The sequence below is a fragment of the Sciurus vulgaris genome (assembly GCF_902686455.1).
Source record: "Sciurus vulgaris genome assembly, chromosome: 1".
NCBI classification, from domain to species: Eukaryota; Metazoa; Chordata; class Mammalia; order Rodentia; family Sciuridae; genus Sciurus; species Sciurus vulgaris.
In genome coordinates, this window is record NC_136461.1 from 107,670,885 (window position 1) to 107,690,236 (window position 19,352).

General features: G+C 36.8%; 1 protein-coding gene across 3 annotated transcripts in view; it reads right to left on the minus strand.

Annotated features, from left to right (window-relative positions):
• WARS2 (tryptophanyl tRNA synthetase 2, mitochondrial) overlaps positions 1-19,352 on the minus strand; it is a 72,797-nt gene that overhangs the window by 12,769 nt on the left and 40,676 nt on the right. For all 3 annotated transcript variants that reach the window (XM_079144425.1, XM_079144426.1, XM_079144427.1), the window contains exon 3: positions 1,351-1,431. In XM_079144425.1, the coding sequence (XP_079000551.1) occupies positions 1,351-1,431 (81 nt within the window). The remainder of the gene's footprint in view (positions 1-1,350; positions 1,432-19,352) is intronic.

Here is a 19,352-nt window from a genome sequence, read left to right on the forward strand (position 1 = left end):
TTTCACACTTCCTGACTTGTATAATATCTTTTTCTAAATAGACTAAAGCCTCATGCAGGGGCTACTCTGTCTCCTTAACTGCTGTATCTCCAGCACCCAGCATGACATAAGACTTGCAGAAGGCACTGCTGTCATTCACTAGTGAACGCAAGGTGGTAGAAGGCAGCATCACCACCAGGCTGAGGCTGGGGTTTGAAATCCGTGTGCTTCCCACAAATAGAAATCATGGACTAGTGGAGAGGTTTTTCTAGAAAACTTGTGTGCTCACAAGACCCTTAGAAGCTATTTTCTAGGGGGAGCCTTCCTATTAAATTAGTATTTGGTGCCTATGAAAAGAATTTCACCATTAAACTTAGTGGTAGAGTATTATGATAATTAAATGGGAAAGTCTAACCTAAAATCAAAATATAGTAGAGAACATTAGAGAAGCTCAAGACTAAGGCCAAGTCAGTGTCTAGACAGGGTCCACTTCCTGGCTCTGTGATGGTGCCTTCTCTTGTCCTTGCCTGAGGGAAAGGACAAAAGGTCTCTCTGGGGTCTGCTTTATAAAAGCACTAAATCCCATTCTTGAGGGCTGCACCCTGTGACCTGATCACCTCTCAAAAGCTGCTCCTGTGGGGGTTAGATTTCAACAAGAACTTTGCAGGGACACAAACATCCATACCACAGCCTTAAGGCACTGTCACTACAAAGCCATTTCTATCTGGTATGCAAAGACTTCTGAAGACCAACTTAAGGAAACCAATGGCCCTGAAAATATGCTCAAAGCCAGCTTGAAACTGAAAGTGGTGTTGACATAGCTGGGGCTACCTACCCTCAAGTTATCCAATTGCAAAAATAAGTGCAAGTAAAGTACTCTGAATTATCCAATTTATCTTTCTCAGTCAAACTTCTTAGTAAAAGTGTACCCTTAATTTTTCTGTGGGTTTGAACTGTTGCCTGGACTCAACTTGTTTAAATGTTAAATAAAATATGTTGTCTCTTCTCCCCACAGTGAAAACATTTCTTCCTTACTGCCAGCTAATTCTACTGGGGATGGGAGGCGACTTTGGTAATTCAGAAACTGTGATTATTTGTTAATTATAACATGGTAGGTTTCAAATCATTAAGTCTATCCAAACACACACAAAAACAGTTAATAGGATTTTTAACTCCGAAGAAATCTTGGTGAACCCAAGCCACTTTTTGTTTAATACCCTGAAGCAGAGAAGTGGAAGAGACTGTACCAGCTTTTCAGTGGCAGCACTCAAAAAAGGAGAGCAAACTCAGGGCTCCCAGTGCCCAACACACCAGTAACCAGAAGGGAAAATGGTTTCCTTTCTGATTTTTAAGCAGACCACTAGTATTTACCTTCCACTGGTGTAAATGCTGTAATCGAGGCAGCCTGACCATGCAGGTAAGGATCCAATTTAATTGTGTGTGTTCAGACACCTAAAGAAATAAAACAGAACATTAACAAAGGTGGTCAGTGTTTTCTTGCATGGAAGCCAACTCAACAGACAGCAGGTATTACCACAAATGATGGAAAACACCCCAGGTCAAGGTTATTGAAAGAAGGACAGGTGGAGAGGGCTTAATTGTGATTCATGCTGCATAGAATCTTAGCTGAAGAAGAAATTATAAAAGCCAACTCATAAACCCACTACTGTAGTATAAAATTCTCTCCACAACATCCCTAGCAAGGAGGTGACCTGTCTGTTTCAACATCTTCAGTGAGAGGGTTTCATTATGTCCTGAGGCATCTATTTTTCCCTTCGAAAGCTAAACTTACTAAGAAAACACACACACACACACACACACACACACACACACACACACACACACTGGTTCCAAGTCCTCCCTAAACAACTTTAAAGTATATGAAAACAGCCATAATACTTCACATGTACATGACAGAGAAAGGCACTGAAGTTAAAGATTGAATTTTTTAGATCCAGAGTGATTTGAATTTTAGGAATCACTTTATCATCCCATCATCTGGAAGGGTATTTTTATAATTTTTACTTCTTCCTCTTCTTTCTCTTTTTCTAATCAACAGGAAAATATCAACTTTCCTCAATTTGTTTTTTGTTTGAATCAAATTTAATCAAGTAACCAAACCTAGCAACAATTGGGATGATTCTTGGGCCCTGGCCACGTTCTAACTCATGACCTAGAATTTAAGTCCTATGCATCCCGTTTTTGAGCCCTGGGGATTCCCAGCCGTTCATCAACTGTGACTTTTTTTGTGTGTGTCCATATGCTTTCCTTAAAAAACAGAGACTGTTGCCAACTCTGCAAAGTGGCCCCAAATGTGTTCTTTGTGGGTTTTGCAAAAGGAACATAAAGGAATAGAGCTGAACCAGTGGAGGCCTATTTTACTAGCAAGGAATCACCATCTGGTATAAGATAGTTTCTCATTTTTTTTCCTCAAGTTATAGAGAGGGAAGAATTGTTTTCCATGTGCTTGACAAGGAATCACTTTTAAAGGTTTGCAAGTTGCTGGGCTGAACCTGTCCTATTTCTGCTAAGAGGCATTTGGGTTTCATTGAGGCCAGTGACTTTGACAGGACTGTCCAAGCAAACTGCTGACTGCTGCTATAACAAACAGTTATCAGACAAAACAGTAACTGGGGATGTAAGCAAGGGGATTAGAGTTGCTTCCAGTCATCAAGCAAAAGGCACTTTTAGTAGAACTAATATAAGGGCTTTTTTTTTGGCATGAAAAAGTGTAAGAGATTTTTTTTCCCCTTCTTTACTGAGTTGGGGGAAAGGAATGAAAACACAGAAAATAACCATGGACATGTGGAAAGAGACAAGATGACTCCTTCCCTTCATCTCTGGTTCAGATGCTTAGCTTTGGTGATAGGAAAAAACACTATCACTGTCTCCATGAACTCAAGTATTTTCCTTGGAGAAGCTTTTTATTTGGACATATGGAATGAAACTTACTTAATATTTTTCAGAGAACTTCCTAGTATTTCCAAAATAGAGGGCACCAAATTAATTCAAATTATTCTCATGCAGAAAAAGTAGGTCAAAGGTCAAAGGCAATTACTTTTTCATAATTCAGCTTCCATAATTACATAAGAAAAGTACTACTTCAGAATTTAGTTCTCTTCCTATTCATGACAATTGCCTGGAAAGGTTTAGTTTTTTTTTTATTTTTTTGAGGAAAAAGAAAAAAATGGTAGGTATCTAATTAGAACATTTTCTTGTGCTGTGAAGCCACAAAATAACAATAAGATCTGTTTTAGCCACAGAAAAACAAAGGTATGGGAGAAGAGATTGGTCACAAACAAGTCAACTGTGATAAGTTGAAAAGAACTGAAGATTTCTGACCCTGTAATTGTAACAAGTAAAGTCATGTACTCTTCAACCACACCAGTTTTGCCTGTCTTGTTCACTCCTGTAAAACACAGTCTAATGATCAGAAAAATCAGGAATTATACTCCATTTATGTATGATTTATCAAAATGCATAAATGCATTCTACTGTCATGTATAACTAATTAGAACAACTAAATAAAATAAAAGTTTTAAAAAGTTTAAGGAAAAATAATAAAAAAAATGATCTGCCACCTCTTTAAAACACACACACACACACACACACACACACACACACACACACACACACACAACCTGATATTATATGTGCTCAATAAATACTTTTGAATGTACAAAGTCTACGAAAGGCTGCAGGAAGAACAGGGCCATTAGATTTGTCAACTTGTTGGTGATCCTGACAAAAGCAATTTCAAGGGAGAGACTGGGATGGAACCTAAATTACAAAGGCATGAAGAGTGGGACGAGGATGCAGGATATGAAGACAGACCTATGAGAAGCATAGCAGAGTGGTGAGTAGTACTACCTTTGGAGTATAGTTACCTGAATCTGAATGCTGGTTCTGCCACTTAGTAGCTGGGTGACCTTGGGTAAGTAACTTAACCTCCCCATGCCTCAGTTTTGTTATCTATGAAATTAAATTAACACTAACCCACAAAGGTGTTTAGAACAATACCTAGCACATATTAATCAATATTACGATTATCATTATAATTTTTAGAATCCCCATATAACCTTTACTTAGTTTCTCCCTATGAACTAAAACTTGTATAACTATTAATACATTTATGTATGATTATCAAAATACATAAATGCATTCTACTGTTATGTATAACTAATTAGAACAAACAAATAAAAAATTTTAAAAGGTTAAGAAAAAGTAAATAAAAAAAGATCTGCCACTTCTGAAAAAAAAAAAAAAAGAATACAGCCTAACATTTATGTACTCAATAAACACTTCTGAATATTGAGTAGTTTTCTGTGTGTTCAATGTCACAATGAAGAAACTAAATATAATCCATCTACCCTATTTAAATTTTACCAGTCTTACATAGTAAAATCTAAGTAGGGATATTTAGTTCTATGAAATTTTATTTACATGTGTAATACATTTGTTTTTAGGGGAAGATGAGATGGGTAGCAAATAGTGGTTAGAAAGCAAACATTTTGTTTCTCAAGGGAGGAAAGTCCTGCTATCTTATGTACTAAGTAGGAGGAGAGCCAGGAAGCACAGGAAGGGAGAAATCAAAGAACAGTGTTCCTAAAAGAGGAAAAGGAAAGGAGTCCAACACAGGTAAAGGAATAGGGGACTAAAACACCTTCCGCTACAGTGAGAGGGGCAGTGAACATGGCTAAGGTATATCTTGTGAGCTAGGAGCGGAGAATGGAAAATTTAGAGGAATGCACTTCTAATGAGCTCTGTTATCTCTGAAAATAGAAGACAGAGCAATTAAAAAACAAACAGGGTAAGAAATACACTCAACAGAATTCCTGGGTTCGATAGGAACAAAAAAGATCTTCCAAAATGGAGGGAGAGAAGTCAATGTTTTGTGGATATTCTTGTGGATGAAAAAGGCAGATGGCTCATAAAATGTACTTTTGGGAACTCTCTGAAATTCTTCACAGTACACTGAAATGTAATCCTTAAATAATTATAGGTATTTTTAATATCTGCAGAAAAATTCAAATCAATTCACTGCATTTTTAACCTGACTTAGTCAGTAAGGACTTTTTAAAAACAGGATCCAAAAAGTGCTAAATATGAAGAATAAACCTTCATAACATAACCTGCAGGAACTTCTCTTTATTACACATTACCACTGAAAGAGTGGAAAGGCAAGACTTGGAATGGATCAAGACACCTGGGACCCCTGCACAGAACAGATTAGTATATGGAATATGTAAAAGACTCCTATAAATTGATGCAAAAAAGTAGATAGCCCTATAAGAATTAGCCAAGACCATAAGTAATTCACATTGAATAAGTTATACCAAATGAGAATGTCAGAAAAATACTCAATTTCATTAATCAATAGAGAAATGCAAATTTCGTGCCTTAAATGCAAACTAAAGCTACATATGATATATCATTACACATTTACAGAATGCTTGAAGTGAAAAATCCAATAGTATCGAGTGTGGTGAGGAGGTTGAGTAGATCTCATACACTACTGTGGAATGTAAATTGGTATACTAACTTCAGAAAATGGGCATACACTAGTGCTCAACATTAACTTATCCTATGGCCCCAAAATTCCATTTCTAGGTATATGTTCAGCAGAAATGTCTGCATATATTTCCCCAAAGTAAATGTGCAGGCATACTGTAACAATCCTGGATTCTAAACAATCCCAATTATCCATCTGTAGTTGAATAGATACCTAAATTGCAGCATACAAATAATAGATGATAGCAATGAGAATTAATGAACAATTAGATGGAACAACATGAATGAGTTGAAAGAAGAAATGCGTGCATACTGAAGAATTTCATTTGTACAACATTCACAAACAGATTATCTTGGGAGAGGGGGTAAAATGTGATTTGAAAGAGAAATGAACATTCTGGGCACTTACAGGTGTGTATCCAGTTTATGAAAACAGATTGAGCTGTATACATTTATGATTTCGCACTAGTATGCATGTTTGTTATACGTAATGTAAAGTTTACAGCAAAAATTTGAAAATATGAATATAAAAATTGAGTCAGGTAGTAAAAAAACTCAATAGATGTGATAAATACTAGATTGCATACAACTGAAGAGAGAATTAGAGAATTAGAAAACAGAAAGAAAAAAACAATCACTCCACAGAGAAACAGATGGCCCCCAAATCAAAGCCAAATATAAATCCTTTCAATGTGGTTAGATGAGAGTGGGTTTCCCAGCACTGAAGAAAAATGAGGACACCAGAGCTGCCATCATACTGTGCACACTCAGGTTTTAGTTTTTGTTTTTTTACTTCTATTCCTTATTACACTCACTCCCTTTGCAATTTCATCTCATTTCACATAACCGATGACTTCAGAGTTACACCCCAGTCACACTTCTCTGATGAGCTCCAGATTCATGTAACCAGTGGTCTATTCAGCATCTCCATATGGATATCTAATGAACGTTTTAAGCTCAACATCTCTGAAACTGACCTCCTGATTCTCCATCCCAAACCTGTCCAACCCCTCAGTTGTCCTGTTCCTGGAAGGAAACTGTACCTAACCCTTGCAGTTGCTTAGGTGGAAACTCTGTGCCAGCCTTCACTCCTATTCTCTCACACCCTGTATCCAACACATCTGCAAATCTTGTTGCCCCTATCTTCAAAATGATTCAGGACTTGGCCACGTCTGCTGTCACTGTGGCCTGGGGCACCATCACTCTCCTCTAGTTCACTATAGTCACTTCCTCAGTGGTCTCTGCTTCTACCCCAGGTCCCCTATAGTCTATTAGTAACACAGCAGTCAAAGTAAGCCTTTTAAAACATACATCAGATCACTTCTTGGCACAAAACCCTTAAATTCTCATTGCCTTAGAGTGAAAGGCAAAGTCCTGTAATGAACTATAAGACCAGGCAAGGTCATTTCCCCCTGTTCAACACTGTCACCCTACGTGACTCTGGAGGTTCCTCCAGCAAGCTGGTCTCATGATCCTGGAAATACAGGTATGCTCCCATCAAGGGGCTTTGCTGTGGCTCTTTCCTCTGGAAGAATTCTCAACTACCTGATCCTCACCTAGTTAAATCCCTCCCCTTAAGTCTGCTCAAATATTATTTCATTAAGCAGGTGTGCCCAGACCACAATGAAATAGCTGTCTGTTCCCCTCCACTCTATTCCCAATTCTTCATCTTTTCCCATATCACTTCTCACTGACTAATATACTTTGTGTTTGACTTATTTAATACGGGTATTATTTATTTGATGTTATCCTAACAGAATGTAAATACTATGATGTCAAAGACTTTGGTCTGATATATTCACTGATTTGAGTACTTAGCATAATGCCTAGGATATAGTAAGTGCTCATTAAATATTCATGAAATGAATGCATGAATAAAGTTAAGTGTTTATTAATAAGAAATGCCTAAATAAAATGTTATAATAAATGTGGTATAATGGCATACTGTTCATGAATAAAAGAAATGAGCTAGATTTACATGAATAAACATAGATTAAAAAAAAGTTTCATGAAAAACTGTAAAAAGGTACTACAGCATTGCACCCCTCATGTGCAAACTTTTAAACAACAAAAAGTTATATGTAATTTTAAGGAATTAGAAGTACAAAATATGAGCTTATAAAAAATAAGTGTGGAAAATGAGCTAGATTGATATGCTATGAATCTAAGGTTTTGGTTGCCTGAAGTTAGGGGAAAGTGATACAGGCAGTAGATGTAGAGGGACTCAGCCCGGGAGAGGATAAAAGAGACCTTGACTTCACCTGTATATTGTTTTCAATATAAGAAGCCAAAGTAAACACGACTGATATTAACCATCTTCATTCAGCATTCCTGCATGTGTGGCATATCATTATCTGTATTTCACTGTGTTTAAAAATTCAAAAATATTTAATTAACAAGAAGAATACCAAGGAAGAATGATTCCAAAAGATACAGCTGCTAGGATCCATCACACCTAGTTAAGCAATTACTTGGTTCAGCAATTCCTGAATCAAATCTCTAAGATATTCTCTGTCCCTTAGGGTTTTACTGTTTCCCATATAAATGTTATCTTCCCAGGAATCAGGTCCTATAAGTTTTAGATAGGACACTTGGAAGACTATTCAGACTCACAAATTCCCATTTATTTCTTCCTCTTGGAAACTAACAATTTCATGCTGAGTTATTTTTATTAGACTCTTATCATCTCCATGACAAATCCCTTTAACAAGAACCTTGTTTGGGAATCTGATTTTAATTAAAATAAATCTGTATCAATGATAAACTCTCTTTCCAACTGGTCTGTCTCCCGTCAGTACTTGTGTTTGCCAAGGAATATTGGTCTGTACACATTTGACAATCCCTATTTCTTTATCTAATACTTCCAAAGCGAAATAAATTTCTTCTATCAGTTCCTGACTTAAAGTCACATCCATCTAAATTCTATTGTTTAATATGTACTCAGCTATGTGTGTATGCATTTTTTCTTTACCTGTAGCATTATATTTATCAGCTATTGCTAGGCTACATCAAGAAATAAACAGCCATGCCCCAATTTAGGTGACTTATAGGAATGTTTCTCTCTCTTTGATATTACCTGTTAATACCTACAGACTGGCTAGAACTTTGCCTTACATCGTAACTTTCTAGGCCCAAAGTGAAGGAGGTACACCTTTCTGAACACTTCATTCTCACATAAAAGATAAAAGGACATGAAAGCTAGAGCAAACGTAGAGAGTATCTGGGATACACAAGTGATAAAAAGAAAGGAATCAGCTGGGTGCAGTGGTGAATGCCTGTAATCCCTAGCGGCTAAGAAGGCTGAGGTGGGAGGAGGCAGAGTTCAAAGCCAGCCTCAGCAACAAAGCGAGGTCCTAAGCAACTCAGTGAGAGGCTGTCTCTAAATAAAATACAAAAAAAAAAAAAAAAAAAAAAAGGGTTGGGGATGTGGCTCTGTGGTCAAGTGCCCCTGAGTTCAATCCCTGGTATTCCCCACACCCCCAGATAAAAAAAAAAAAAAAAAAAAATGATAGTGGAAATTAGAAATAATTTAATAAATTAGCACTGAGTTATGGTGAAAATACTACATATCACAACTTTGTGGATGGTGACAAAATAGAATATAGAGGTAAATTTATACTCAATGTTTATATTAGAAAAAAAAGAATGGCTGAGAATTAATAAGGTCCACTAGAAAGTTAGCAAAGAACAAGTAAGTGATTTCAAAACAATATAAGGGAGGATAGAGTAATGAAATAGGCAACAAAGACACAGGAGAGAGCCTCACAAAATCATTTGTTCTCTGAAAAGAATCAGAGTAGCTTCCAGCTAAACTTATCAGAAACAAAAAACAAAGGGTATTTCAAGAAAAACAACCTGGAAGTGCAGGTTAAAAAGTGATAAAATTTTAGCTTTTCAATGAGAATGAGAATTCAGAAAACAAATATCCATCACTGTGCTAGTCAGCTTCCCAACACTTGCAAACCTCCCTGATGAGCTAGCTGGTGATATTGACTACATGTTTGGTTTTCTTGTCTTATACATACACATAAAATGTAATTTGTAAGTTTTATGTAAGTCAGTCTTAAAATACATTTTGGAGATAATAAAGAATAGCTTTATGCCATTAAGCCAAGAAAGAATTACTTAAAAACACACTTCAGAAGCACACAATTACAAAGAAAAAGACTGAATTATGTACATTAAAATGAAATCTCCAGAATCTATAAAGAACTCAAAAAACTCGACACCAAGAATGCGAATAATCCAGTCAACAAATGGGCTAAGGAAATGAATAGACACTTCACAGAAGAAGATCTACAAGCAATCAACAATCATATGGAAAAATGTTCAACATCTCTAGTAATAAGAGAATGAAAATCAAAACCACCCTAAGATTCCATCTCACCCCAATTAGAATGGCGATTATCAAGAATACGAGCAACAACAGGTGTTGGCGAGGATGTGGGGAAAAAGGTACACTCATACATTGCTGGTGGGGCTGCAAATTAGTACAGCCACTCTGGAAAGCAGTGTGGAGATTCCTTAGAAAACTTGGAAGGGAACCACCATTTGACCCAGCTATCCCACTCCTCGGCCTATACCCAAAGGACTTAAAATCAGCATACTACAGAGATACAGCCACATCAATGTTCATAGCTGCTCAATTCACAATAACCAGATTGTGGAACCAACCTAGATGTCCTTCAATTGATGAATGGATAAAGAAACTGTGGTATATATATACAATGGAATATTACTCAGCCATAAAGAATGATAAAATTATGGCATTTGCAGGCAAATGGATGAAATTGGAGAATATCATGCTAAGTGAGATAAGCCAATCCCAAAAAACCAAAGGTCGAATGATATCGCTAAATAAGTGGATGAGGACACATAAAGGGGGTGGGAGGGGTTAGTGTTAGGGTTAGAGTTAGGGTTAGGGAGTGGGGCAAGAATGGAGGAAGGAAGGACTGTATAGTGGGAAAAGAGGGGTGGGAGGGGTGGAGGGAAGGGAAAAAATAACAGAATGAATCAAACAACATTGCCCTATGTAAATTTATGATTACACAAATGGTATGCCTTTACGCCATGTACAAACAGAGAAACAACATGTATCCCATTTGTTTACAATAAAAAAAAGGAAAAAAAAATAAAATAAAATTATAGTCCAAAAATAAATAAATAAATAAAATGAAAACTTCTGTACAACAGACAACACTCAAAAAGATAAGCAACGGGTGAGAAAAAAGATAACATATAGCAAAGATAATATTCAGAATATATAAAGAACTCGTACAAATCAATAAGAAAATACAAACAGGTTTTGGTGATATAGCTCAGTGGTACTACTTGCTAAGCCTGCATGGCACCCTGGGCTCATTCCTTAAAACCATACATATACAACACACACACACACACACATACATACACACACAAATCCACAATTACAAAATGACTGAAAGATATAAACAATTTATAGAAGAAAATAAAAAGGTTCATAAACGTGCCTAACCTTACCAGTTTTCAAGGAAATTCATATTGAAACAACAAGGTAGCATATTCCATCCATTATAGTGGCCAAAGTAAAATGTCTAATAACACCAAAATTGCTGAGGACTTAGACCAACAAGAACTCTCTTGTTAGTGGGAATGTCAATTAGAATTCAATTCGGAGAGCAATCTGCCAACAACCAGAAAGGTTGACCACATACATATATCATACATTCCACTCTTAGGTATCTAAACTTAGAGAAAGTCTTTCACATGTACACACAAGTTGTTTCCAAGTATGCTCACTGTAGTATTGCTTACAGTAACAAAAAGCTGGAAAAAAAAAAAAAAAAAAAAAAACCAAAACCCTAAATATCCTTAGCCAGGAAACTGAGAAAATAAATTGTGACAGAACCAGACAATGGTATATTATACTGCAGTCAAAATGGACTAATCTCAGGCATGTAACATTGAACAAAATAACTAAACATGTAAGAAGATATGCAGCATGATACTATTTACATGAAGTTTTAAAAATGTAAAAGAAATCATACAGATTACGACCATATCATATTCAATAAAAATATAAACATGTGGGAATGATGAATATCAAAATCAATAGAGTGGTCACCTCTGGGGAGGCAGAGAGTGAAATGGGATTAGAGTGAGCTAAACAGAAAGTTTCGATTATATTTGCAATGTTTTATTTCTAAAATATAAAAACTACACGAAGCAAGTATGCCAAAAAGGTTAGGATTTCAAAAGGCAGCCAATCACCTTCACACTTTTCTGAATGGCTGAAGTAATTCTTTAAAGTTTCCCCCAGAAGAAAAACCCTTCAATGAGAAGCTCTTCTGAAACTATTTCATTACTGAGGATAAAATAAGTTTTGCCTTTATTTTGATCTCTGTGTTCTAATCCCAGGTAACCTTTGTATAAATCCTTTACAAAATCAGGGAGCCTGTGGGGAGCTGAATATGTACAGTGGACTAGGGTGACGGTTAACATCTTCCAAGTATGACATGTCATTTCATTTAAATTCCTATTATGGACATTCTAAGGGGGATTCAGAAAAGCTGAGGAACTGGCCCATTATGTCACAACTGAGAACAGGTGACAGTGACACACAAGCCAAATGTGCCTAGTTCCAAAGCCTGAGTTTTTCCGCCATGATCTGATAGCAGGACAGGAACTCTTCATGAAGGTATCATCAAACCTGACCGGTTCCTGTGTGGAGGACGGAGGCAAGACACACACTGCAACTCATTCATCAAGTCACACAGGGATACAGATTTGGGTAAAGAAGTGGTACTGGTGGAAACTCTGGAGAGAAGAAATGTATTGAGTTTGGTTTTATGATCATTTTCCCAACTTCTCCTTACTTATGCCACAGGTCATGTAGATCCTTACCTCCGGGAGAAACTTGAGAGGTAATGCCAGTTTTACAAACAGACCCCCAAGCTCGTCCCTCCATGCAGATGGTTGTTTGTTCCCTTTCTATCAGGAGCAGAACATGTACCTGATGTTGGTATTGATCAGCTCAGAATTCAACAAACATAAACACATACTCAAACGTGCTTCCAAAATCACCAGGACAAATGAAGATGACAGAGTCTGTCCACTTTGGGCCTTGATTTTACACCTCTAAGAGAAGGGACAGTGGGGTCAGGTATAGCTTTCACTTGTATGCAGTGAGCCAAGATTCATGTAGTCAGTTCCTTTGGCCTTCATTCGGAAGCTGCTTTCCCTACAGCCCCCTTTTATTTATTATTATTATTGATTTGAGTTTCCTGGGAAACAAAATATAACTCTCATTAGAGAACAAGGCCGCATTCCAAAGCTGCAGATTCCATTTTCCTGCCTCGACTTTTCCAGGGACTGTCTTGGACCTTATGTACTATGACATCGGATGGCCTAAACTGTCCTGTTTTCCTGGCCGTGGCAGGAAGCCACTGCCTAAAGCTATGTCTTCTTCCACTTTTTATCTTCCATCTGTAGAGTGATTCGATTGCAGGGAAAGTCACAATGAAAGGTGTGGATACCTGTACCTCAGAGATATCTGTGGGACTCAGATTGGATCTGCACTGAGGCCTGCTGCCTGCTGGAAATAACAACCACTGACTTTGGCAGTGAGATGGAAATCTCTGCCAAATGCACACACAGGCACTCTGTCTCTCTCCCCACTGTGTGCATATATGAGTGTTTGCGTGTGCACATGTGCGCATACACACACACACACACACACACACACACACACACACACCTTTAGAAGAAAGGATCTGTAAGATTCTTCACATATGGCAAACATATTTTAGGGGAAGCACCATGACTACAGGCCAGTGGGAGAGAAAGAAAAAGAAAATAATGAGAAAAATCTTCAATAAGCCTAAATTGTTCCAGTCAGTCTGCTGAGAAAGAATGCAAAGGATGGGAGATGAAAATTATTGGTAAAATCAGCATTGCAGAATAGCTAAATTCTTTCCCTATTTCACATCATTACTAGCGCTCTTTCTGATGTACAACACAGCACATGGGAAAACCGTCTTTACACTTTAGTGGTGAATATTTATAAAAACACATGTAAATGTAAAAATACACAATGGATACACTTGAGAAAAGCGCATAACATAAGGAATATTTTTCTCTAATTCACGATTTCAAAAATTCTTAATTTTACTTATAAATAATTGTGCCCGTATAGTTGCAGGTGTAATTCATTGCAACTGGCATTGGCTCCCACTGTTATAAGTATAAATTTCTTTCTGAATTCCTATCCTCTCCATCACATCTTTAATGAAATGCTTAAATGTACTAGAAAACTCTCAATACAAAGGAACAAACAAAAACCCTGTTTTTAAGTATGGATGAATGATCTCTTAATTATCTGCTTATAAATTAAGAATTGATTGATTCAACAAACTTTTTCGAAATGAAACCAGAAAAGAATTCTTCAATGTCTGCTTTAAAGAGATAACTGATCAAAGTGAATTAGATCATCTGAATACAAAATATACTGACAATAAAATGTCTACACAACTTGGTGGGTGTAGTGACTGAAATGCGGACCTAATGTTCTCTGGGTCTCACTGTAGAAGGCCTTTCTAAGTGGAGATTAGCACTGATGTATTTTCAGTAAGATGACCATGACTGCCACCTGCAGAATGCACTGCCATTCTGAGAGTCCAGGCAAGAGGTAATGAGGGCCCCCTGAGTTCTGCTCCAGCTCCTCAAGCTCCTTCAGCCAGCAGCCCCAGGGGCACAGGCCTGGGAAGGGGTGACCAGCAGGGGGCAGAATAAGGTTCCTACCCCATGACTACATCTTCTAAAAGTGGTGCCTTAGTGAGAAAGCAGAGTCCTGGCTCTGCCATCTAAAGCCATACAACCTCAGCTAATCAAGAAGTTATATACTTTGAACATTTACAAAATAGGACGCATCTCTAAGATGGTTTTAAGTACATTTTAAAGTTTACTTAACCTCCTCATGCTCTAATTTAATCATTTGTAAAAGAGATAACTGACTTGTGGCTATTCTGATGACTAAGAGAAAAGTCATACATATGAAAGGAATGGAACACAAACAACAATAGATGTTGGCATGGGATGTGGGGAAAAAGGCTCACTTTTACACTGCTGGCAGAGTTGCAAATTGGTGCAGCCACTCTGGAAAGCAGTATGGATATTCCTCAGAAAACTTGGAATGGACCCACCATTTGACCCAATTATCCCACTCCTCGGTTTATACCTGAAGAACTTAAAGATTAGCATACTACAGTAACACAGCCACATCAATGTTTATAGTAGCTCATTTCACAATGGCTAGATTGTGGAACCAACCTAGATGCCCTTCAACAGATGATGGATAAAGAAACTGTGGTATATATATACGCACAATGGAACACTATTCAGCCATCAAAGAAGGATAATATTATCATCTGTAGATAAATGGATGGAACTAGAGAATATCATGCTAAGTGAAATAAGCCAATCTCAAAAAAACCAAAGGTCGAATGTTTTCCCTGATAAGTGGATGATGACACATAATGGCGGTAGGGGGTAAGAGAAGAATGGAGAAACTTTAGATTATGTAGAGGAAAATGAGAGTGAGGAGGGGGCAGGGGTATGAGAGATGGTGGAATGAGACAGAGATCGTTACCCTGTGTATATGATGATTACACAAATGGTATGAATCTACATCGTACACAATAGAAATGAAAAGTTGTACCTCATTTATGTATAATGAATCAAAATGCAGTCTGTAAAAATAAAAAATAAAAAATAAACTGTACAAAAAAAAGAAAGGGCTGGGTAAACCTTACTCATTTAAAAATATTAGTTTTCTGATAAACATGACTTCCCTTTGTTATGAATCTTAAAATGCTGATCATTGTTATTTTTTTCTGTTCCCATTCATTGAAGACTTCCCGGGTTGATTATCTCACACCTGCTTGAATGGTTACTAGTAAAAGGTAAAGATAATAAGTGTTGGCAAAATGTGGAAAAAGGGAACTCTTGTGTGACGTTATTGGTAACAGAAATTAGTATAGCCATTATGGAAAATGGTATGAAGGTTGCTCAAAAATTTAAAAATAGAACCACCATATAAACCCACTAGTGGTATATATCCAAAGGACAGGAAATCAATGTGTGAAAGAGATATCTGCATCCCATGTTTAACAAAGCATTATTTACAATAACCAAGATATGGAATCAACTTATGTGTCCATCAACAGGTGAATAGATAATGAAAAAGTGGCATTTACACACCATTGAACACTATTCAGAACTAAAAAAGAAGGAAAAAAAATCCTTTCATTGTAACAACATGGATGAACCTGGAGAATATCATGATAAATGAAATAAGCCAAGCACAGAAAAACGAATACCACATAGATCAAATGTAGAACCTAAAACAGTTGAACTCACAGAAGCAGAGAGTAGAATGGTGGTTACCAGGGGAGGGTGGGACAAAATGGGAAGATGTCCATTAAAGGACAAAGGATGCAAAATCACAGGAAGAGGAAGTTTAATAGACTTATTGTATAACATGGCGACTATTGTTTATAACAATGTATTGAATACTTGAATATTGCAAAAAGAGTAGATTTTAAGCATTCTCACCACATAAAATTATGTGAGGCGATGCATATGCTAATGGGGTGGATTTAGCCATTCTACAATCTATACATACATCAAAACATCATGTTGTACACATAAATACATACAGTTTTTGTCAATTTAAGTCAATGAGAAAACAAAGACTTGTTAATTATTGATTTTTGGATCACAACCATAGATCACAGCCATGGTGATTCTTTCACGAGCTAGAGCACTGCACATATGGGGCCATGTGTTCAGAAATAATCCTTCTGGAGACTAGCTTTATTTGATTATACTCCATTAGAAATGGTTCCAAGAAGCAAAAGCTAATACATGGCTTCACGGTCTTAAGATAAAGCATGAGGAGGAGGACCTTTCCATCAGTATCCATGAGCAACCTGAGGCTTTATGGTCTTTCTAAAGGAACTGATAACTCATGTTCCTCTCTAGGCGCTCTGCAGGCACGAGGCAAACACACATTCTATTTAAACTAATGAATACAGTGATGAGCAACTCTACGTAGGATAGTAGTTAATTGTCACTAAACTCTGGTTACACAGATTAGTGCAAAGGGACAGCAACACAACATTAAGGTTTATTTTTAAGTTTAAAACAACTATAGCAAGTAAAAGAAAACTTGGTCAATATATCAAAAGTATGAACAAAAGTAGAACCATAAAAATCAAAATTTAAAAATTCTTAAGTATAGAAGGACTAACTTTATAGGAAGTAGTATAAAATTTGATCAACAAATCAAAAGGCACATAGACATATAAAGACTTACAATCTATAATAAAATATGATGTGTAGACTTTGGTAGATCTTCAATCAAAGAAGCCAACTACAAAAACTTTTAGGAGAGAATCAGAGTAATTTGGGTATTAGATAATAATATAAAATTAATAACTTTGCTGGTGTGATGATAGCATTATGGTTATATATAAAAATTTCATTAGCTTATAGAGAGGCACACTGGAATATTAAGGAAGTGAAATGCTGTAATGTGTAGAATCTACATTAAAATACTTTAATAGCAACAAGAAAATAACTTGATTAGATAAGCCACATCATCTTAAGTGATGGGAGTTACAATATACTATTCTCATAAATATTAAAAAGTTTTCCTTATTAAATATTAAAAAAGAGGAATGAGTCTGATAAAATATCTGGTGCTTCTACACAATAAGGTTGGTTGCCTGATCCAAAAAATAAGGGAATGGCATGATTTGTGGTTAGAAAGACACCTGAGGAAATCTCTCACATTAGCTTTGATGGAAAAATTGTGGAATGTAGGCAAAACGAGTACTTCCCTCAAGTTTTACTGGCAAACTAGCAAAATCCATCCCCCTCCGCACAGCCGATGTCAGGGGTGGCAGAGAGGGAACTGTGATGGCTATCTTCAGAGCTGCACCGAGGCTATGAGGAGGCGGGCACATTCCTGTCAACACTGGCCACCTCCACTCTGACCTAGACCCACAGCCATCCTGGAATCAATGAGCTCATTAGGCATCTTTCAAGAGAAGAGAAGGTGAATTTTCTTATTCTTCATTTATGAGAGAGTTCATACAGAGTCTCTCATATTGAGGTTTTACTCTATCATAATTGCTATTTTAAATGACAGAGTACCACGTGGAATTATTGAAAAGTTTAGATGCTTATGAAGGTCACTGCCAAAATTCCTTTGCAAAGGAGACAACATTTATAATATCCTAACAGGCAAATATTACTCTATGGTAATTATTCCTGGAGGAATAAGTTCAAAATGCAGTCATTGGATATGGCTGTAAATAAACCTTTAATTTTAAAGATTACTTATAAAAGCAATCTGGTAAGTAGTTATTTTGTGGAGAGTAGACATATTCATCTCTAAGAAATATCGGTGTAGGTACTTCTTACTGGGAGTACAAATTTTTAGAAACACCATCAAATAAAGATCAAAAGAGAGCTTATATCAAAAACAACTTAGATGGAGTGAAGATGAATGTGCTTTGCAAAATGCATTATGTGACTCAAGAAGTGGCTCTGATGATGACCAGCTCTCCAATGTCAGAAATAGATGCAAAGAGTTTGAATAAATGTTATTTCATGAAATATGAGAGTTGCATAGTCTCAGAGAGAAGGTGAGAGTGCTTCTGAGGTAGGACGACCAAGAGTGAGAGAAGTGGGTACAACTGGTTGGAATATGGTAAGACCTGAAGGCTAGGGATGGCACATAACCCATGTCTCCAAGTATTTGAAGAACAGGTGTGTAGAAGAGAGAGCTAATTTATTGTTAATATTTAGACAGCAGAAGTTAAATGAATGGATGCAAATCACAGAGAGGCAGATGTTTGCTCAACTAGAACTTTATAACAATTAGATTGATCTAGAACTTTATAGCAATTAGATTTATCCAACATTGAATTTGAAAATCATGTGTAAGTAAAGGTTTACTGAAGAATTATAAGGAAGTTGGAGTACATTGTCTTTTAGCAGTTCCATTCTATTATTTTATCAAAATATCTACACTGGCAACAAGCTTAAATTGATAACTTCATTTATTTTCAGAAGATGCTTTTCACTCAGTGTGTGTGTATGTATGTGTGTGTTTTGAGGTGTTAAGGATTGTACCTAGGGCCTTGCATTGAGCGATACCCCCAGCCCTACTGCATATTTAACTGGCTGATCTATGTGAATCATTACATTTAAGTTCTGTGGGTAATAATACATATTAAAATAATGATAGAAGATTATGATCAAGGAAGGTCATTCCTTGGCTGGGGTTTTGCTGCAGGTTAAAGCAGATATGTAATGAGGGCATGAATCAGAATTTTTATCTTCTTTGTTAGGGCGTTTCATAATTGCCCTCTCTCTGGGCCAGGCTCTCGGCATGTCCAAGAATAAACTGATTCATCCATAGTGAAGATATGAGTCAAATATTTTGGCTTTGCTCTGAAGCCTTTCTTGGCTTGGACACAAGATACTGGGACTTTGTCTTCCAATTTCCCAGCCTGTTCTATCGAATCTTTTCAAAAGCTATTAGACAAAGAATGAACAATGGGGATTATCCAATAGACCTTCCAAGTGCAATACCCAAGAAAGCAACATTGGAATTACATAAAACCACTGGTCACTAAATTCTGTCCTTGATCATAAAGAGATTAGTCAATAGCACAGAGTCACTGGTTCAAATGCAAAAGAGCAAAGAATAACAATTCCAGGATTAAAAGTACTTCTGAGATACAACTTTTTTGATAGAGGAAGAACTATATATTTGCCAAGTCCAGTGGAAGAAAAGTTGAAAAACACTTTTG